The sequence below is a fragment of the Erinaceus europaeus genome, chromosome 3 (assembly GCF_950295315.1).
Source record: "Erinaceus europaeus chromosome 3, mEriEur2.1, whole genome shotgun sequence".
NCBI classification, from domain to species: Eukaryota; Metazoa; Chordata; class Mammalia; order Eulipotyphla; family Erinaceidae; genus Erinaceus; species Erinaceus europaeus.
This window is the reverse complement of record NC_080164.1, coordinates 16,219,535-16,240,129: the sequence shown is the minus strand read 5'-3', so window position 1 is coordinate 16,240,129 and position 20,595 is coordinate 16,219,535. Positions and strand designations below refer to the sequence as shown.

The window sequence follows — 20,595 nt, the reverse complement described above, 5'->3', positions numbered from 1 at the left end:
CCAGTGGTAGTGGGTATAGTGAGCTGTACACACACACACACACACACGCACGAGAGGGGGAGGGAGAAGGAGAGAGAGAGAAAGATGCACACACATATGAAACTCTAGTCCTGAAGTCATAGAATACTATAAAAACGAATCAACTCAATTTAAAAAAAAAATAGAGCAAATATAAACTTGAAGAAAAAAAAAACCTGGAGTAAGACCCCTATCAAATTGGGGAATTGGAGGCTGGGAGATAGCTCATCTGGTAGAGTACACTTCTTTTTAAAAAGTTTTAATATTTATTTTCCCTTTTGTTGCCCTTGTTTTTTATTGTTGTAGTTATTATTGTTGTTATTGATGTCGTCGTTGTTAGACAGGACAGAGAGAAATGAAGAGAGAAGGGGAAGACAGAGGGGGAAAGAAAGACACCTGCAGACCTGCTTCACTGACTGGGAAGTGACTCCCCTGCAGGTGGGGAGCTGGGGGGCTGGAACCGGGATCCTTATGCCGGTCCTTGCACTTTGCTCCACATGCGCTTAACCTGCTGCACTACTGCCCGACTCCCTAGAGTACACTTCTTCTTTTAAAAGTTTTTAATAATTTTTTTAAATCTTTGCTGGATAGAGACAGTCAGAAATTGAGAGGGAAGGGGGTGATAGAGAGGGAGAGAGAAAGACAGACACCTGCACAACTGCTTCACCACTGGTGAAGCTTTTCCCCTGCAGGTGAGGGCCTGGGTCCTTGCGCACTGTAACATGTGCGCTCAACCAGGTGCGCCAACACCCGGCCCCTCCTGAGTACACTTCTTATCATGTGCAGGGAACCAGATTTGGCCTCAGCACCATTTGGGGCCATCATGACACCAGGAGAAGCCCTGTGTATGGGGGAGCCGTGTCGCGGTGCCACACACTCTCCCTTTATCTGAGACAAAAGTCGACCCAGCGCTGTGACATCGCAGAAGAGTGATGCCCTGGGGGAACAATATTTGGAAAGTGTATAGTTGATGTAAGACTAGAATAGATGGTTGGGGCTGGGCTGTGGCACACCTGGCCGAACGCACATGTCACAGTGCACAAGGACCCGAGTTCAAGCCCCCAGTCCCCACCTGCATGGGGGAAGCTTCACATGTGGTGAATATGTGTTGCAAGTGTTTCTCTTGTTCTCTCACCCTGTTCCCTCTCCATTTTTCTCAGGATCCAATAATAATAATAATCATAATAACAACAAAAAGGAAAGAGTAGGTGCTCAAAGATTGATTCCTCAGTCATGAGATGCTGGGCTGGGAGCTATCCATTCCATGGTCTGTGAAGATGAATGATTGGTCTGATGATTCCCCGAGGTCACCTTACTGCCCTGAGAGTTGGTTCCTTTTAAGAGTTAGACTACAGGCCCCAGATTCATTCTTCTGGCCTGCAGTTCTGCTGGCCTTTTAGTTACATGGGAACGATTTAGAAGCCATAGACCCACACACCTCGTCCGCACCCCTGCCCACCACACACACACACACACACACACACACACACACACACACACACACACACACACACGCACTTTTACCTTCAGAGATCACAAAGGCAGCAATCACTTGGTCACCAAGAGCTATAGGAAACGCTGCCTGGAGCCTAGGGACCCCATCTTCCCAGGCTGAAATGAGGTTTGGGGTGTCCTTTTCCTCAGCCAAGTTCTACCCTGCATGAGTGATCATTATGAACAGAACACCCCAAAGCGGAGGAGAAGGTAGCCACACTTATCCCTGGGGAAATGGAGAAAATAAAAACCAGAAAACAGAATTTGTTTCAGTGGTTGGGGAGCTGGCTCAGAATGAGGCCCCAAGTTCGATCACCACCACCGCATATACCACAAGGGGTGCTCTGACCTGCCGCAAGAAAATCTTTTCTTCTTAAAAAACAAAACTGCTTTTGAGCAGAGACCGGAAGTAAGGCCTGATATATCTGAGAGCATGGGGAGGACAGCTAGCCTGGGACCAACTACTGAATGTTCAGTTAGTGGGATATCATCACTCCGTAAAAATTCATAGACAGGGTGGGGGCAGATAGCATAATGGTTATGCAAATAAACTCTCATGCCTGAGGCTCCAAAGTCCTAGGTTCAATCCCCTGCATCACTGTAAGCCAGAGCTGAGCAGTGCTCTGGTTTAAAAATATATGTGTGTGTGTGTAAAGAGGGAGGAGAAAGAATAACAAATTTTAAAGGTTACTCAGTTCTTAGGGCTGGCAAAACAGCCCTAAGAACAGCTTGATAGTCTGCTTATTTGCCATGTGCTTGACTCAGGTTCAAACCTGGCCCCCTCCAAACTGAGAGAAGCTTCGGTGTTGTGGTTTCTTCCTATTTCTCTATCTAAAAGAGTTAGCCCTGAACAGTGTAGCCCTGGAGATGACATAAATAAGTAAATCTAAAAAGATTACACAGTTCCTGAGCCCACCTGATTCTGTCAGAGTTCTGACTGGAGAGCACATAAATAAGTAAATCTAAAAAGATTACACAGTTCCTGAGCCCACCTGATTCTGTCAGAGTTCTGATTGGAGAGCACGGGACTAAGTGTAGGCCATGGAGAAGGCAGCAGCTGAATAAACAAAAGCTTGTCTGAAATCAGGTCAGTCTCCTCACCTGGAAAGCAGAAAAGGAGGTCCAAGGAGATAGCACAGCCTTGTTATTTAAAAGGTGTCAGGACTTGTTATTTAAAAGGTGTCAGGTTCAATCCCTGACATCACCAATAACCAGAGGTAGGTGGTGCTCTGGTTTCAAAACAACAATAAAAGCCTGAAAGAAGATGTTGTGAAAGGAGAAATCATACCATCACACAGTTCTAGGAAATATAAAATTTAGATGAATCAGTGAGCTGAGAAATAGCACAGCGGTTGTGCACAGGACTTGCATCCCTGAGGCTTGGAGGTCGGAGGTTCAATCCCTGGAACCACCAGTAACCAGAGCTGAGTGGCTTAAAAACAAATTTATAGGGAGTAGCGCAGCAGATTAAGTGCAGGTGGCGCAAAGCACAAGGACCGGATTAAGGATCCCAGTTTGAGCCCTCGGCTCCCCAACTGCAGGGGAGTCGCTTCACAAGCGGTGAAGCAGGTCTGCAGGTGTCTATCTTTCTCTGCCTTCCCCTCCTCTCTCCATTTCTCTCTGTCCTATCCAACAACGACATCAATAACAACAACAATAATAACTATAACAATAAAACAAGGGCAACAAAAGGGAATAAATAAATAAATATTTTAAAAGCAGATTTATTAACTTACCTTCCTTTTTTTTTTTTTTTTTTTTTTTAACTAGAGACAGAAATTGAGAGTAAAGGGAAGATAGAAAGGGAAAGAGAAAGAGAGATACCTACATCACTGCTTCACTGCTCGTGATGCTTTCCCACTGCAGGTGGGGACTGGGGACTTGAACCCAGGTCCTCACACACATTGTAACACATGTGCTCAGTCAGGTGGGGCTACTGCCAGGGCCCTCAAACATTTTCCCCCCTCAAGCATTTTGATTGTAAAAACTCAAACTATATGAAAGTAACAGGCAGCACCTGAACTCTTTAATAGTGTGGAGAGAGCAAAATAGAAACCTGTCTTTGTGCTCGTAGATGGGGGAAAAGAACATACATCTGGAAAACAGAAAAATGCCAGAAGCTACTAGCATGGTTAGCACTATGTGGAGTTTTCCTCCTCTTATTTCCTCTCTGTGGATGCTTGGGTCTTAGTGCATTTTTTTTTTTTTTTCTTTAAGGAGAAGAAGGCAGTAAAAGGTGAAGGGTGTGTCCCCAGAAGCCCCGAGTCTGTCGGTTACGCATTGAGTCTGGCGTTCCTGAGGTGACATATTCATTGACTCTCTCACCTTCAGTTTAGTGCAGCTTCCCTCAATCTGTCCTAAAAACTCAGGGTCTCGACTCTTCCTCTCTGTATCCTTAGAAGCTTCTGGAGCTTTCCTCCCAGAGCCCGTTTTGATTGTAGAATCCCAGGGCCTGTCCCTGTAACTCTCTCACCTTCAGTTTAGTGCAGCTTCCCTCAATCTGTCCTAAAAACTCAGGGTCTCGACTCTTCCTCTCTGTATCCTTAGAAGCTTCTGGAGCTTTCCTCCCAGAGCCCGTTTTGATTGTAGAATCCCAGGGCCTGTCCCTGTAACTCTCTCACCTTCAGTTTAGTGCAGCTTCCCTCAATCTGTCCTAAAAACTCAGGGTCTCGGCTCTTCCTCTCTGTATCCTTAGAAGCTTCTGGAGCTTTCCTCCCAGAGCCCGTTTTGATTGTAGAATCCCAGGGCCTGTCCCTGTAACCTGCCTTTGTCTTTGCTGACTAGAGAGTCCTATTTTCTGAAGCCTCATAACAGCCCTCTGCCCGCCCTGTCTCCTCTCCTTGCGTCCCCAGAGACGCAGCCAGGGAGCCGGCCACTCACGCCAGATTCTGCTGTGTCATGTGTTTCTATCAGTGGAGAGCAAGTTCTCTTTTCTCTCCAAAAAGCCTTCGTGGGGGCAGCCTGGTCAGATGCTATTGGCTGGTTTCAGCTGTGACAGCATATTAAACCAGTGGCTTCTAGTGAGAAATACCATCCACTCCCTCCCTTTCCCCCTCACAGGTATCATTTAGTGCTTAGAGTTTGGGTTATGTTTCACTCAAAACATAAAACGGTAATTGAAGCTCATCAGGCCCCCCACCTCCTCCTTTTTTTTTTTCTTTCCTTTTAGCTAACTCACATGGCCTAGAAATTACCCAGTGATTTGCCACCTGGAAGGACTTGAGGGCATCTCTGAAGAGGGGTGTTTCACCTGTGTGAGATTTGGGTTGGGAAGATCAGTCCTAGAATCTAATATCTGAAAAGGTTTCACTTTCTCTACCATTACCCCCATGAACTTTAAAATCAGGTTTTGGGGGGAGCTGGGTGGTGGTGCACATGGTTGGACACACATATTACAGTGACAAGGACCCAGGTTCAAGCCCCCTGTTTCTCCCTGTCTCCCCTTCTCCTCTCAATTTTTCTCTGTCTTAATCAGTAAATAATAAATATTAAATATATTTTCTTCAGAAGTCGGGTGGTAGTGCAGCGGGTTAAGCGCATGTGGCGCAAAGTGCAAGGACCGGCGGAAGGATCCCGGTTCGAGCCCCCGGCTCCCCACCTGCAGGAGAGTCGCTTCACAGGCGGTGAAGCAGGTCTGCAGGTGTCTGTCTTTCTCTCCCCCTCTCTGTCTTCCCCTCCTCTCTCCATTTCTCTCTGTCCTATCCAACAACGACAACAATAACTACAACAACAATGAAAAACAACAAGGGCAACAAAAAAAGTAAATAAAATATTTAAAAAATAAATATTTATTTTTCTTCGTTTTAATGAGAAATACAGAGAGGAAGATACATAAAGGGAGAAACCAGAGCACTGCTCAGCTCTGGCTTATGTTGATGCTGGGGACTGAATGTAAGACCTCAGAGCCTCGGGTATGAAAGTCTTGCAAAATAATGATGCCCAGGCTGCCTTTATGAGAAAGACTAAGCCAGAGACAGACAGATACCACAGCGCCAAAGCTTCTTCACTATATATGGAGGCTGGGCCCAGCCCTGGGCATGCCCATGACAAAGCTCTGTCCAAGTGAGTTGCCCTGCCAGCCTGATGTATTCAGTTATCAGTTGAGCAGGGTGGCAGATGGCGGGGGGGGGGGGGGGACCTAGGGTGTCACTCTGGCACTTGCAATGCCAGGAATGGAACTTGGAACCTCTTGCTTGAGAGTCCAGTGCTTTGTCCATAAGTTTTAAATACTCTCAGATGAACCACCTTGCCAGGAACAGTTTGTCCTCCCAGGCTCTGGTCACTAGCCTCCCCGGCTCTGCGATGACCTATTTGTCCCTGTGATAGCTCAGAGGTCAGCCAATCACAGTGTTCTTTTCCTGGAGACAGGCCGCTGTTCTTTCAGCAGCCTGTGTCCCCCCAAACCCCCACAGAAGTGTTGGCAGCAGAGGGCTGGGGCCCTGGAACCCGGCCATCTGTATCTGGATTCCCTGTTTAGTGGCTGTGACCTTGGAGGAAGGATGGCACTCATAGAATGTCCCAGGTCACCGGTGTCTCATCACACCACACATCCTGACTCACAGGGGCGGTTTAGGGCCTGGGCTCTGTGTTACATTCTGTTTTAAATCTACTGTCAAGGGGATGAACTCAGGGCCTTATGCGTGCATGATCCCAGTGAGAGAGGCGTCAGGTCACAGGTGAGGAAGACAGCATAATGATTATACAAAGAGAGTCTTGTGCTTGAGGCTCCAAGGTCTCGGGTTCAGTCCCCTTCACCACCGTAAGCTAGAGCTGATCAGTGCTTTGTTAAAGAGAGAGAGCAGAGACACCACAGCCCTACTTCACTATCCATTGAGCTCCCCAAGCCTTGGTGTTGCTGCATAGTGTGCATAGTGCTAGGGCTCAAACCCAAGGCCTCTCGCATGGTAAGGTGCCTGCCCTACCTGGTGAGCGACCTCCCACCTGAAGTTTTGCATTTCTCCTTTTTTTTTTTTTTTTTTTGCCTCCAGGGTTATCACTGGGACTCTACAAATCCATTGTTTCTGGAGACCATCTTTTTTTTTTTCCATTGTTGTAGTTATTGTTGTTGCTGCTGCTGCTGCTGTTGTTGGATAGGACAGAGAGAAATGGAGAGAGAGAGATAGACACCTGCACACCTGCTTCACCGCCTGTGAAGCGACCCCCCTGCAGGTGGGGAGCCGGGGCTCGATTCAGGATCCTGTGCCGGCCCTTGCTCTGCACACTCTGTGTGCTTAACCCGCTGCGCTACTGCCCGGCCCCCTGAAGTTTTGCGTTTCTGATGATCCAGCTTGTCACCTGCGCTTGAGCCCTTAGGTTCTGTGAATTTGCTAGAGCATCTCATGGTCAGCGGAGAGACGTTTATATTTGCCGACTTACTTTTTATTATTTTTTTTAAGTATTGACTTATTTATGAGAAAGAGAGGGGAAGAGAGCAACAGAACATCTCCGGCCCAGAGCGCACCGGGAACCGAACTCAGGACCTCGTGCTGGGGAGACCACTGCTTTCTCCACTGCGCCACCTCCGCAGCTGCCACTTGCAAGGTCGTTACAGGATTTGATGAAGGAGTCAGTAAACAGCCAGATGGGGCGAGGCCTGGGGGGCCTGAGGGGCCTGGGTGCAGCAGCTCCTGCCCCCCACCCCCAGAGCTGGTGTGTCACCCACCTGCCATATGGCTGCCTCGCTCACAGCATGGAAGCTTTCCACACTCCCCGCTCTTGGGATTTTGTGGGGGCTTCCTTAGATGAACAGCCGATTGTCAACTTATTTTTCAGCCCTTCTCCCCTCTTCTGGAGGGTGAGGGGTGGGATGTCTCAGGTCTGTCTTGGGGGACCACCCCCCCCCCAGACCGTGACACAAGAGCTGTCTAGGCTTTGAAATGTTAGGAGGTGCCCACTCAGAGGCCCCACAAGCAGCAGCCTTGAGGGACGTCTAGGAGGAGGGGGTGAGCGTGGGTGTTGGGGTGTGTTCCAGAAGCAAGGCCTGGAGCACAGGAGTGACCTCAGTGAGGCCGTGCGGACCCTTGCCTTGGCTTCCTGGGCCACGTGGGGCTGCTCTGCCGGGCTCAGCTATGCTTCACGCAGCCCTCTCTGCACAAGGCAGCACCCCAGCATTGCTTTGTCCCCATAGATGAGGCCTTTCCAAGAAGCTCAGGCCTTCCTGGTTCCCTGGGAAGATGACTGGTGGCTCAGGGGGACTCGGTCCTTCCCGGAGGCTGTGGGTTGGGAGTAGAAGACCAGAGGACAGTGGGGTGTCCTGGAACAGCGCCCTCTGACGGACAGGGTGAAAGTGCAGGTTGCAGTCACATCTGCCATCATCAGTAAGCTGCAGGGAGAAGAGATGTGGGTGCCCGTCCTGGGGTGTGTGGGGGAGGGAGGTTGCACTCTGGGCTTCAGGGAATACCTGACTGGAGACCAGCTGACCAGCCACAGACGGCGGGCATGTGACTCTCAGCTTTCTAACTTCTCCTTTTGGGTGCTGGGCCTCATGTGAGTCATGAGCTCTGTACTGGGCTGGACCTCTGGCCACAGCTGCTTCTTTCCATTTTTAAATGCATTGCTATTTTTTTTTTTTCTTATAGCATACTTAAGTTTGTATCATTACAGATTTTTTTTAAATTTTTTTATTTAAGAAAGGATTTATTAACAAAACCATAGGGTAGGAGGGGTACAACTCCACACAATTCCCACGGCCAAATCTCCATATCCCACCCCCTCCCCAGTAGCTTTCCCATTCTCTATCCCTCTGGGAGCATGGACCCAGGGTCATTGTGTGTTGCAGAAGGTAGAAGGTCTGGCTTCCGTAATTGCTTCCCTGCTGAACATGGGCGTTGACTGCTCAGTCCATACTCCCAGTCTGCCTCTCTCTTTCCCTAGTAGGGTGGTCTCTGGGGAAGATGAGCTCCAGGACACATTGGTGGGGTCTTCAATCCAGGGAAGCCTGGCTAGCATCCTGATGGCATCTGGAACATGGTGACTGAAAAGAGAGTTAACATACAAAGCCAAACAAATTGTTGAGCAATCATGGACCCAAAGCTTGGAATAGTGGAGAGGAAGTGTTAGGGAGGGTACTCACTGCAAACTCTAGTGTACTTCTGCTTTCTTACTTTGGTGCCATAATCCAAACTCAGTCAATTTCTGCTTTGCGTTTCTACTTTTTTTTTTTTACATGCATAACATTCCCCAGATTCCCATTTAACAATACAACTCCCACTATTTAATTCATCATTTTTCATGGACCTGTATTCTCCCCACCTACCCACCCACCCCAGAGTCTTTTACTTTGGTGTAATACTCCAATTCCATTTCAGGTTCGACTTGTGTTTTCTTTTCTAATCTTGTTTTTCAACTTCGGCCTGAGAATGAGATCATCCCGTATTCATCCTTCTGTTTCTGACTTATTTCACTCAACATGATTTTTTCAAGGTCCATCCAAGATCGGCTGAAAACGGTGAAGTCACCATTTTTTACAGCTGAGTAGTATTCCATTGTGTATATATACCACAACTTGCTCAGCCACTCATCTGTTGTTGGACACCTGGGTTGCTTCCAGGTTTTGGCTATTACAAATTGTGCTGCCAAGAACATATGTGTACACAGATCTTTTTGGATGGATGTGTTGGGTTCCTTAGGATATATCCCCAGGAGAGGAATTGCAGGGTCATAGGGTAGGTCCATTTCTAGCCTTGTGAGAGTTCTCCAGACTGTTCTCCACAGAGGTTGGACCAATTGACATTCCCACCAGCAGTGCAGGAGGGTTCCTTTGACCCCACACCCTCTCCAGCATTTGCTGCTGTTACCTTTTCTGATGTGTGACATTCTCACAGGAGTGAAGTGATATCTCATTGTTGTCTTTATTTGCATTTCTCTGACAGTCAGAGACTTGGAGCATTTTTTCATGTGTTTCTCGGCCTTTTGGATCTCTTCTGTGGTGAATATTCTGTCCAAGTCCTCCCCTCATTTTTGGATGGGGTTATTTGTTGTCTTGTTGAGTCTGGCAAGCTCTTTATATATGTTGGTTATTAAACTCTTATCTGATGTATGGCATGTAAAGATCTTCTCCCATTCTGTGAGGGGTCTCTTGATTTGGGTAGTGGTTTCTTTTGCTGTGAAGAAGCTTTTTAATTTGATGTAGTCCCATAGGTTTATACTTGCCTTAGTCTTCCTTGTAATTGGATTCGTTTTATTGAAAATGTCTTTAAAATTTATGCGGGAAAAAGTTCTTCCTATATTTTCCTCTAAGTATCTGATAGTTTCTGGTCTAACATTCAAGTCCTTGATCCACTTGGAATTTACTTTTGTATTTGGTGAAATACAGTGATTCAGTTTCATTCTTCTGCATGTTTCAACCCATTGTTTCCAACACCATTTGTTGAAGAGACTCTGCTTTCCCCATATAATAGTCTGGGCCCCTTTGTCAAAGATTAGATGTCCATACGTGTGGGGCCTCATTTCTGGGCTCTCAATTCTATTCCACTGGTCAGTGTGTCTGTTCATGTTCCAGTACCAAGCAGTTTTGATGACAATGGCTCTATAATACAGTTTGAGATCTGGCAGTGTGATGCCTCCAGTTCTGTTCTTTTTTCTCACCATTGTTTTGGCAATTCTAGGTCTTTTCTGGTTCCAGATAAACATTTGTAGCATTTGTTCTATTCTCCTAAAAAATGTGCTTGGGATCTTGATGGGGATAGCATTAAATTTGTAGATGGCTCTGGGTAATATATTCATTTTGATGATGTTAATTCTTCCAACCCATGAACATGGAATATCTTTCCACTTCTTTGTGTCTTTTTCAATTTCTTTGAGTAGTGACTCATAATTTTCAGTATACAAGTCTTTCACTTCTTTGGTTAGGTTTACTCCTAGATATTTTATAGTTTTTGTTGCTATAGAAAAAGGAACTGATTTCTGGATTTCAATTTCTTCTAACTTAGTGTTTGCATAGAGGAATGCCACTGACTTTTGAATGTTAATTTTATAGCCTGACACCTTACTGTATTGCCTGATGATTTCCAAAAGCTTCTTGCTGGATTCCTTAGGTTTTTCTGTGTATACTATCATGTCATCTGCAAATAAGGAGAGTTTGACTTCTTCTCTTCCAATCTGTATCCCTTGAATTCCTTGATCCTGCCTGATTGCTATGGCAAGAACTTCCAACACTATGTTGAATAGTAATGGTGATAGTGGGCAGCCCTGTCTAGTACCTGATTTGAGTGGAAATGCTTCCAGTTTTTCACCATTGAGTATGATGTTGGCTGTAGGTTTGCTATATATAGACTCCACTATCTTGAGGAATTTTCCATCTATTCCCTTTTTTTGTAGTGTTTTGATCATAAAGGGATGTTGTATTTTGTCAAAGGCTTTCTCTGCATCTATTGATATGACCATGTGGTTTTTGGTCTTGCTTTTGTTGATGTGGTGGATCACATTGATTGACTTACGTATATTAAACCAACCTTGCATGCCTGGGATAAACTCCACTTGGTCATGATGAACAATCTTTTTGATATACTGTTGTATCCGGTTGGCTAGAATTTTGTTCAATATTTTCGCATCTATGTTCATCAGAGATATTGGTCTGTAGTTTTCTTTTTTGGTTGTGTCCCTGTCTGCTTTTGGTATCAGGGTGATGTTGGCTTCATAGAAGCTGGCAGGGAGTATTCCAGTGTCTTCAATCTTCTGGAAGACTTTTAAAAGTAGAGGTATTAGTTCTTCTTTGAAGGTTTTGTAGAATTCATTTGTAAAACCATCTGGTCCAGGACTTTTATTTTTGGGAAGATTTTTGATAACTGTTTCAATTTCATTAACTGTGATGGGCCTGTTCATGTTGTCCACTTCCTCTTTACTTAGTTTTGGAAGTTGGTAGGTATCTAGGAAATCATTCATTTCTTCCAGGTTCTCTAGTTTGGTGGCATATAGTTGTTCATAGAAGCCTCGCATGATATGTTGAATTTCTGCAGTGTCTGTTGTGATTTCTCCTCTTTCATTTACTATCCGATTTATTTGGGTCTTCTCCCTTTTTTGTTTTGTGAGTCTGGCTAAAGGTTTGTCGATTTTGTTTACTCTTTCGAAGAACCAACAGTTACTTTCATTGATCTTTTGTATGGTTTTCCTATTCTCAATGTTATTTATTTCTGCCCTAACTTTAGTAATTTCTGTCCTTCTGGTTGCTTTAGGATTCCTTTGTTGTTCTTCTTCTAGGTCTTTGAGATGTGCAATCAGGCTGTTTATTTGTGCCTTTTCTTGTTTCCTAATGTGTGCTTGTATAGCTATGAACTTCCCTCTTAGGACTGCTTTAGCTGTGTCCCAAATATTTTGATAGTTTGTGTCTTCATTTTCATTGAACTCTCGAAACATTTTGATTTCTTCCTTGATTTCCTCTTTGACCCAGAAGTTGTTAAGAAGTGTACTGTTGAGCTTCCACATTTTGGCACTGTTACTAATCTTTTGTTGATTGTTAAGTGTTAGTTTCATTCCACTGTGGTCTGAGAAGATGCTTGGGATGATTTCAGTGCTCTTGAATAGGTTGATGCTGTCTTTGTGGCCTAACATATGGTCTATCCTTGAGAGTGAGTTTCCTGTAGACAACATATTGTTGGGTTGTGTTTTCTGATCCATCTTCCTACTCTGTGTCTTTTAATAGGTGAATTTAGGCCATTGACATTTATTGATATCAAAGATTGAAGATATTTTAACGCCATTCTTGTAGAGTTTTAGAGTGTTTTGCTATATGTCCTATTTGTGGTGGTCTGGTTGTTTATAGGAGACCTTTCAGAACTTCTTTCAGGGCAGGCTTGGTGATGGTTGCTTCCTTCAACTGTTGCTTGTCTGAGAAGGTTTTGATGCTTCCATCTAGTCTGAATGACATTCTAGCAGGATATAGTATTCTTGGCTGAAAGCCTTTCTCATTGAGCACTTGATAGATATCTTGCCATTCTCTTCTGGCCTGTAGTGTTTGTATGGAGAAGTCTGCTGCTAATCTTATGGGTTTTCCTTTGTAGGTGACTTTTTGTTTTTCTCTTGCAGCCTTGAGGATCCTTTCTTTATCCTTATTCCTTTCCATTCTAAGTATGACATGTCTTGGTGTCTTTAGGTCTGGGTTAATTCTGTTTGGGACCCTCTGGGCTTCTTGAATCTTTATGTCTTTGGTGTTGTCTAGACTAGAGAAATTTTCAGCTATTATGGCCTGGAGAATGCTTTCTTCCTCTCCTTCTCTTTCTTCCTCTGGTAAGCCAATAATGCGTATATTGTTTCTTTTGAAGTCATCCCATAGGACTCTGTTGTTGTTTTCAGCATCTCTTAATCTCTTTTTGAGATCTCTTACTTCTTTTTTAGTTGTCTCTAATTCATCCTCAATCTTGCTAATTCTGTCTTCAGCCTCATAGATTCTATTCTCTCTGCCCTCTACTGCTTTCTGGAGTTCATCTATTTTGTTGCCCTGCTCTGATACTGTTTTAGCTTGTTCAGCTAGTTGCCTTCTTAGCTCAGAGATTTCAGCTTTCAGCTCTCTAATAACCATGAGATTATTAGAATTTTCTTCCATATTCTCATTTGTTGTTCCTGCATTTCTGATTACAATTTTTTCAAATTCTTTACTCACTCCTGTTATTATTTCCTTAGCTAATGTTTGGATGTTGAACTCGTTGTTTTGTGCTTCACCCTCTGGAGGACTTTTAACTGGACTCTTGTCCTGGTTCGAGTCTCCAATATTTTTTCTTGTTGTTTTAACCATTTTATATATTATGTTATGAGTTCCCTTTATCAGTACTTTTCAAATTATTGATCACTATTGCTTGGATTGACTTGTGTCTAAGTAATTTAATTAAAGGGTTTACTGTGGTGGAAGTTAACAGTTTTTTTTCAATCCCTGAGTTGGAGCTCAGTGGTGTAAAAGCCTTTTTTTTCTTCCCTGTAGGCTATGGGTGCCTGAGGGCTTTTAAACTATCAATAGGCTTCTTAGCTTAATCACTGACTCCTGACCAAGAGATAAAGCAGGGTGTGGCAGAGATAATCCAGTGGTTATGCAAAGAGACTTTCACAGCCCCTCAGCTATGCCAAGGAGGTATAGGTCTTCTCCTGAGTTTCCCGGTTAGATCTCTGTACCCTGGTGTCCCTCCCTGTTGCTGCTCCAGATTCTGAGGGTAGTAGCAATGGAGACTCAGAGTTGCACTTGGTGAGTCTCTGAGGAGTCCTTTCCTCCCTTCAGCTGTCCCCTTGTTGTGGAGCAGACTGGAGGTGGTGTCTCCACTGACAAACTGTCGAACTGTTAGCAGTCACTTAATCTCTCCTTAGGCCCCTCTCTCCTCTCTGTCACCAGCCACGCGTGTTTGTACTCACGGGTGATTTACTGGGTTCCTGTGGTCATTCTAGTCCTGTCTTGTTTCGGTCCGGGTGGTCTCCTTTGGTATTCCTAGTTGATCCGGGAGAGGAGAGGAGAGGAGAGGAGAGGAGAGGAGAGGAGAGGAGAGGAGAGGAGAGGAGAGGAGAGGAGAATCTCGCATTGCTATTTTAAAAAACAAAACAAAACATTAATTTACTTAGGAGAGAGAGGGAGCCAGAGCACCCTTGGTATCTGTGGTGCTGGGTTTGAGCCTGAGACTGCATGCATGCTAGTCCTGTGCTCTACTGCTGCACTGTCTCCTGCCACTATTACTTCTCAAACCCTGAGACTGCATGCATGCTAGTCCTGTGCTCTACTGCTGCACTGTCTCCTGCCACTATTACTTCTCTTGCTATTGCTTGTTTTACTCCCTCTCTCCCTCCCTCCTTTCCTTTCTCTATAGAGTTCAGCTCTGGTTATTTATGGTACCTGGGAATGAACCTGGAGCCTCTTATAGACAGATCCCCTGTGTAACTACTGTGTTATCTCCCCTATTTTTACAAAATGTATTTTGGATAGAGAAAGAGATAAATTGAGACGGGAGGGGGGAGATAACGAGGGAGAGAGGAAGATACCTGTAGTGCCGCCTCATTAGTCATGAAGCATTCCCTGTAGGCGGGGACCAGCGCTTGAACATGGGTCCTTGAGCACTGTAACGGGTGCCCTCAACCAGGTTAACTGCCACCAAACCCCATGTTTTGTTTTTGCCACCAAGGTATTGCTGGGGCTCGGTGCCAGCACTATGAATCCCACTCCCAGAAGTTAGTTATTTCCTTTTTCTTTTTTTCTTTCTATTTCACTGGATAGGACAGAGAGAAGTTGAGAAGGAAGGAGGCGATAGGGAGAGAGACACCTGAAAACCTGCATCACTGCTCATGAAGACCCCCACCCACCCACCCACTGCAGGTGGGGTCTCCTGTAATTTTTAAAGCATTTTATTGTGAGACAAACTAAATATATTTTTAAATATTTTATTTATTGAAGAGAAAGGAAGACACAGAGAAAGAACCAGACATCACTCTGGTACATGTGCTGCCAGGGATTGAACTCACGACCTCATGCTTGAGAGTCCAATGCTTTATCCACTGTACTACCTCCTGGACCACACTAAAAATTTTTTTAACATTTATTTTTATTTACTTATTGGATAGAGACAGAGAGAAATTAACAGAGGAGGGAGGAGATAGAGGGAGAGACAGCCACCTGCAGACCTGCTTCACCACTCGTGAAGCTTTTCCCCTGCAGGTGGGGACCAGAGGCTTTGAACCCAGGTCCTTGCGCACTGAAATGTGTGCACTTAACCTGTTGTGCCACCACCTGGTCCCTAGAGCAAGAGAAACTGGAGCACACTTTTGATCTCCGGGGATCAAACCTGGGACCTCATGTGTCACAGTCCTGTGCTTTATCACTGAGCCACCTCCCCCACCACCTGCTCCTTCAGCTGGGAGAGTGTGAAGCTCCTATCGGTGAGGAGGGAGAGAATGGTCAGGTCTTACTAGTTCAGCACCCAGCAAAGAGCCGGTATGCAGGCCCCCTCGCACATGTGTGTTTTGCGGGGGGGTGGGAGGGGGACTGCTGAATGGTCGTGTGGCCAGGCCTTAGGTGAGGGGGGCTAGCCCTGTCCATTAGGCAGTCTGCCAGGTTCCTGCTATTCCCCAGGTGCTGTGGTGTTTTCTCCTTTTGGTTTTTCCTGCTTCCATGAGCTGCAGATAAGAACCTTTGTCTTGGGAGTTGGGTGGTAGCGCAGTGGGTTAAGCGCATGTGGCGCGAAGCCCAGGGACCAGCATAAGGATCCCGGTTTGAGCCCCCGGCTCCCCACCTGCAGGGGAGTCACTTCACAGGCGGTGAAGCAGGTCTGCAGGTGTCTGTCTTTCTCTCCCCCTCTCTGTCTTCCCCTCCTCTCTCCATTTCTCTCTATCCTATCCAACAACGACGGCAATAATAACTACAACAATAAAACAAGGGCAACAAAAGGAAAGAAAGAAAGAAAAAAAGGAAGAAAGAAAGAAAATACCTTTGTCTTTTGATTCTTATTTAAATGTTCACTTATTATGAGAACTCGAACATCACTCTAGCACATGTGATTCGGGGACCTGCTGGCCCTCGGTGACAAAGTGCCTTTGTCCTCGGCCAGTGCCTTATCCATTGCACCACCTCCTGAGAGGCTTTCTTCCTTTTTTTTTTTTTTTTTAGATTTTTATTTATTTATTAATGAGAAACATAGGAGGAGAGAAAGAGCCAGACATCACTCTGGTACATGTGCTGCCGGGGATTGAACTCAGAACCTCATGCTTGAGAGTCTGATACTACACCACCTCCCAGACCACAAAAAATTATCTTTATTTATTTATCGGATAGAGACAGCAGAAATTGAGAGGGAAGGTGGTGTTACAGAGGGAGACAGACAGAGAGACACCTGTAGCACTGCTTTCCCACTCGTAAAGCTTCCCCCTGCAGGTGGGGATGGGGACTTGAACCCAGGTCCTTGCGCATTGTAACATGTGCGCTCAGCCAGGTGTGCCACCACCTGGCCCTCTCTTCCTTTTTATAAGATTCAGCTCTTTAACAAGAGAGTGCGGAACCGGGACATCACTCCGGCGTATGTGGTGTCGGGGGCCGAACTTGGGTCCTTTCCTTACTCCTGCAGCTGAGCGGCCTCCTCAGCTACTAGGCCCTTTCCTGCTGGTGGTGTCAGAGCTCCCCTGCCCCCAGGCTGGAGCCTGTCACAGAACCTGACCTCTGACCTCTGCTGGTGAGGGAGACCCAGGGTCTCTCCTGGCCTCACTAGTGGTCCTGCCAACAGCAGAGAACGAACGACTGAGGAGAAAGGCACTTTCTCATGCAGGTCCTCAGTGGGGCACATTTTGTGACCCATCTCACCAGAAAGGACAAAATCCTCTAACTGAGGTTGTTCTCACCCTTTGAAAAAACCTGTATCCTCCCCCCTCTTGCCAGCAGGGTCACCACTGGGGCAAGGTGCCTGTATGGCATCATACCCAATCCTGATTGCCATTTTTTTTTATTATTTCCCATTTTGTTAAGCTTGTTGCTTTTTATTGTTGTTATAGTTATTGTTGTTGATGTTGTTGTTGAATAGGACAGAGAGAAATGGAGAGAGGAGGGGAAGACGGGGGGGGGGGGAGAAAGATAGACACCTGCGGACCTGCTTCACCCCCTGCAGGTGGGGAGCTGGGGGCTCCAACCAGGATCCTTACGCCGTGCGCTTAACCCGCTGCGATACTGCTCGACCCCCCCCCCATTGCCATTTTTTAAGCAATATTTTGGTGGAGACAGAAATAGAGAGGAAGAAGAGGGGGACAGATGGAGAAAAAGTGAATTATCTGCAACATTGCTCTACTGTTTGTGAAACTTGAACCAGAGGAAGCTTGAACTCAGGTCCTTGTACATAGTCACATGTACACTCTACTGGGGTCAGGCCATGATCAGGCCGCTCTCTGTCTTTTTTAAAAGTTTTTTAAAAATATTTATTTATTTCCTTTTTGTTGCCCTTGTTTCTTATTGTTGTAGTTATTATTGTCGTTGATATCGTTGTTGTTGGATAAGACAGAGAGAAATGGACAGAGGAGGGGAAGACAGAAAAGAGAAGGGATAGACAGACACCTGCAGACCTGCTTCACCGCTCGGGAAGCGATTCCCTTGCAGGTGGGGAGCCGGGGTCTCAAACCAGGATCCTTAGGCCAGTCCTTGCACTTTGCGCCACGTGCGCTTAACCTACTGCGCTACCACCAGACTCCCAGGCCTCTCTTTTTTAAGGCCTATTTATCTGTTATTTCTCAGGTTTTTATTATTATTATTATTATTATTTAATTTTTTTTTTTTTTGCCTCCACTGGGGCTTGGTGCCTGCACTACGAATTCACTGCTCCTGGAGGCTAGTGTTTCCCTTTTGTTGCCCTTGTTATTTATTGTTGCTGTTATTATTGTTGTTCATATTATTGTTATTGCTGTCATTATTGTCTCTCTGTCCATTATTGGACAGGACAGAGAGAAATGGAGAGAGGAGGGGAAGACAGAGAGGGGGAGAGAAAGGCACCTGCAGACCTGCTTCACTGCCTGTGGAGTGACCCCCCTGCAGCTGGGGAGCCGGTGGCTCGAACCAGGATCCTTACACTGGTCCTTGTGCTTTGCGCCATGTGCACTTAACCTGCTGTGCTACCGCCTGACTCCCAAGGTCCCTTCATTTTGAAAGAGAAAGAGAGGCCGGGACTCCTCAGCTCAGTTCTGATTTATGGTGGTGCTAGGGGATTGAATTGGGGCCTCCAGCATGCAAGTCCTGTGCTCCACTGCTGTGCTGTCTCCCTGGCTGAGAAATATGTCTCTTCTCCCACTGTGTCCCCAGGCCATGGAGAGCAAGCTGCTCATCGGAGGCCGGAACATCATGGACCACACCAACGAGCAGCAGAAGATGCTGGAACTGAAGAGGCAGGAGATAGCCGAGCAGGTAGGGCTGCCCAGGACTCAGTGTCCTTGGGTGGGGGGGCTGGTACATGGCCCAGAGTTCAGATACGGGGAGCCATGGGGTAGAAAGCCCCCACAAGCTCCACCTCCCTAGAATCGCATTGCTGAAACACCTGAATGGGAGCCCATCCTCACCCGATACACCTCTGAGAGGGTGGGTTTGGTGGCTCTGTGATGCCAGCTTCCGTGAGACACCTGGTTGGGCCTTCCACAAAGGAGTGAGCATTCTGCTAACCAGGGACTGAGCCCTCGAGAGCTGAGGTCTGCCGGTCTTTATTTATTTATTTATTTATTTATTTATTTATTTATTCCCTTCTGTTGCCCTTGTTGTTTTATTGTTGTAGTTATTATTGATGTCGTCGTTGTTGGATAGGACAGAGAGAAATGGAGAGAGATGGGAGAAGACAGAGGGGGAGAGAAAGACAGACACCTGCAGACCTGCTTCACTGCCTGTGAAGCGACTCCCCTGCAGGTGGGGAGCCGGTCCTTGCTTTCCATCACCTGCGCATAACCTGCTGTGCTATAGCCCGACTCCTGCGGTCTGCTGGTCTTACCAGCCAGCTGGATCTACACAGGGAGCCCTGTGTATGGTTGATGCCCCTACAATGTGCCGGCTCTTAGGGTAGGAGTCCCCGTCCACGTGGGGCAGTGCCTGGAGAAGGTGAGGCCATGCATGTTGTGCCTGCTGCTCGGTGCCACAGAAAACCAAGCACTGTCACCAGCTTTTAGGAAAGGACCAAATGCACCTTTATTTAAGTTGGAGCCCACGGCAGAGCAGGTAGTACTGAATTAGATCGGCCTCCCAGGCCTCTGCAGGGAATCTGCTTTTCTCCAGGGAGGAGGAGAGAAGGGCTGGAAAACCAGAAGTTGGACTTGGGGGCTGCCAAGGTGAGACCCAAGGACTTCTGCTCTAGGGCTTTAAGCATAAAGATTTGCGGAAGTCAGGTGGTAGCGCAGCGGGTTAAGCGCACGTGGCATAAAGCGCAAGGACCAGCGGCGTAAGGATCCCGGTTCGAGCCCCCGGCTCCCCACCTGCAGGGAGTCCCTTCACAGGCTGTGAAGCAGGCCTGCAAGTGTCTTATCTTTCTCTCCCCCTCTCTGTCTTCCCCTCCTCTCTCCATTTCTCTCTGTCCTATCCAACAACAATGACATCAATAACAATAACAATAAAACAATAAGGACAACAAAAGGGAGTAAATTGAAAAAAAAAAACTAAAAAAGAATAAAGATTTGAAGGAGTCAGGTGGTAGTGCAGCGGGTTAAACGCAGGTGGCGCAAAGCGCAATGACAGGCAAAAGGGTCCCGGTTCGAGCCCCCGGCTCCCCACCTGCACGGTGGTCGCTTCACAAGCAGTGAAGCAGGTCCGCAGGTGTCTATCTTTCTCTCCCCTGCTCTATCTTCCTCTCCCCTCTCCATTTCTCTCTGTCCTACCTAACGACGACTTCAATAACAACAATAATAACTACAACAAGGGCAACAAAAGGGAATAAATAAATAAATAAATATTTTTTAAAAGAATAAAAAAAAAGAATAAAAATTTGAGTCTGTCTTGCCATGTCTTCATTCTTTTGAAAGAGTCAAGCTGAGTGGGAGGGTGTTTGAGCTCCCAGAGTTTGTCCATTTATTTCCCAGAGGCAGTTAGCATCCTAACCACTGGAGTCAGGTCCAGCCTAAGTTACCCATCTTGGGTCACCTCCTCCAGGGCCCTGCCAGATACCCAGTCCTTTTGGGACCCAGGTTTTGCAGGCCTTGTGTGCAGAGAAGGAGGTCTGAGGATCTCCATGAGGAGAGAGTGGGGCGGTGGGTGTGAGCCACGGCCATCCCCTTCTGGCCCTGGCACCGGTGGTCACGCCAGCCCCCCTGGGCCCTCCCTGGCACGTGCTATCCCGTCCAGCCCTGTGCCCTCCTGACCTAGAAACGCCGAGAGCGGGAAATGCAGCAGGAGATGATGCTTCGGGACGAGGAGACCATGGAGCTGCGGGGTACCTACACGTCCCTGCAGCAGGAGGTGGAGGTCAAGACCAAGAAGCTCAAAAAGGTGAGGTGCCACAGCGGGGCGCCATCACTGCTGAGCCACTGGGGAGGGACACGAAGGGCAGCGGGGGTGGAAGGTGGAGGGGAGGCTGTGCTGCCGGGCCGGGCTCAGCCTGACAGGCTGGAAATGCCATTACTTCCTGGCTGCAGTTGTGGTCCTTGTCCTGGGCCATTTCCTGGGTCTGGTGTCACGGC

The 20,595-nt window shown here is 46.8% G+C and overlaps 1 protein-coding gene across 2 annotated transcripts in view; it reads left to right on the top strand.

The window, feature by feature from the left end:
* The window catches only part of KIF3C (kinesin family member 3C), a 65,022-nt gene that overhangs the window by 18,574 nt on the left and 25,853 nt on the right, over positions 1 to 20,595 (top strand). For both annotated transcript variants that reach the window (XM_060186690.1, XM_060186691.1), the window contains exons 2-3: positions 18,248 to 18,349; positions 20,282 to 20,404. In XM_060186690.1, coding sequence (XP_060042673.1) covers positions 18,248 to 18,349; positions 20,282 to 20,404 — 225 coding nt within the window. The remainder of the gene's footprint in view (positions 1 to 18,247; positions 18,350 to 20,281; positions 20,405 to 20,595) is intronic.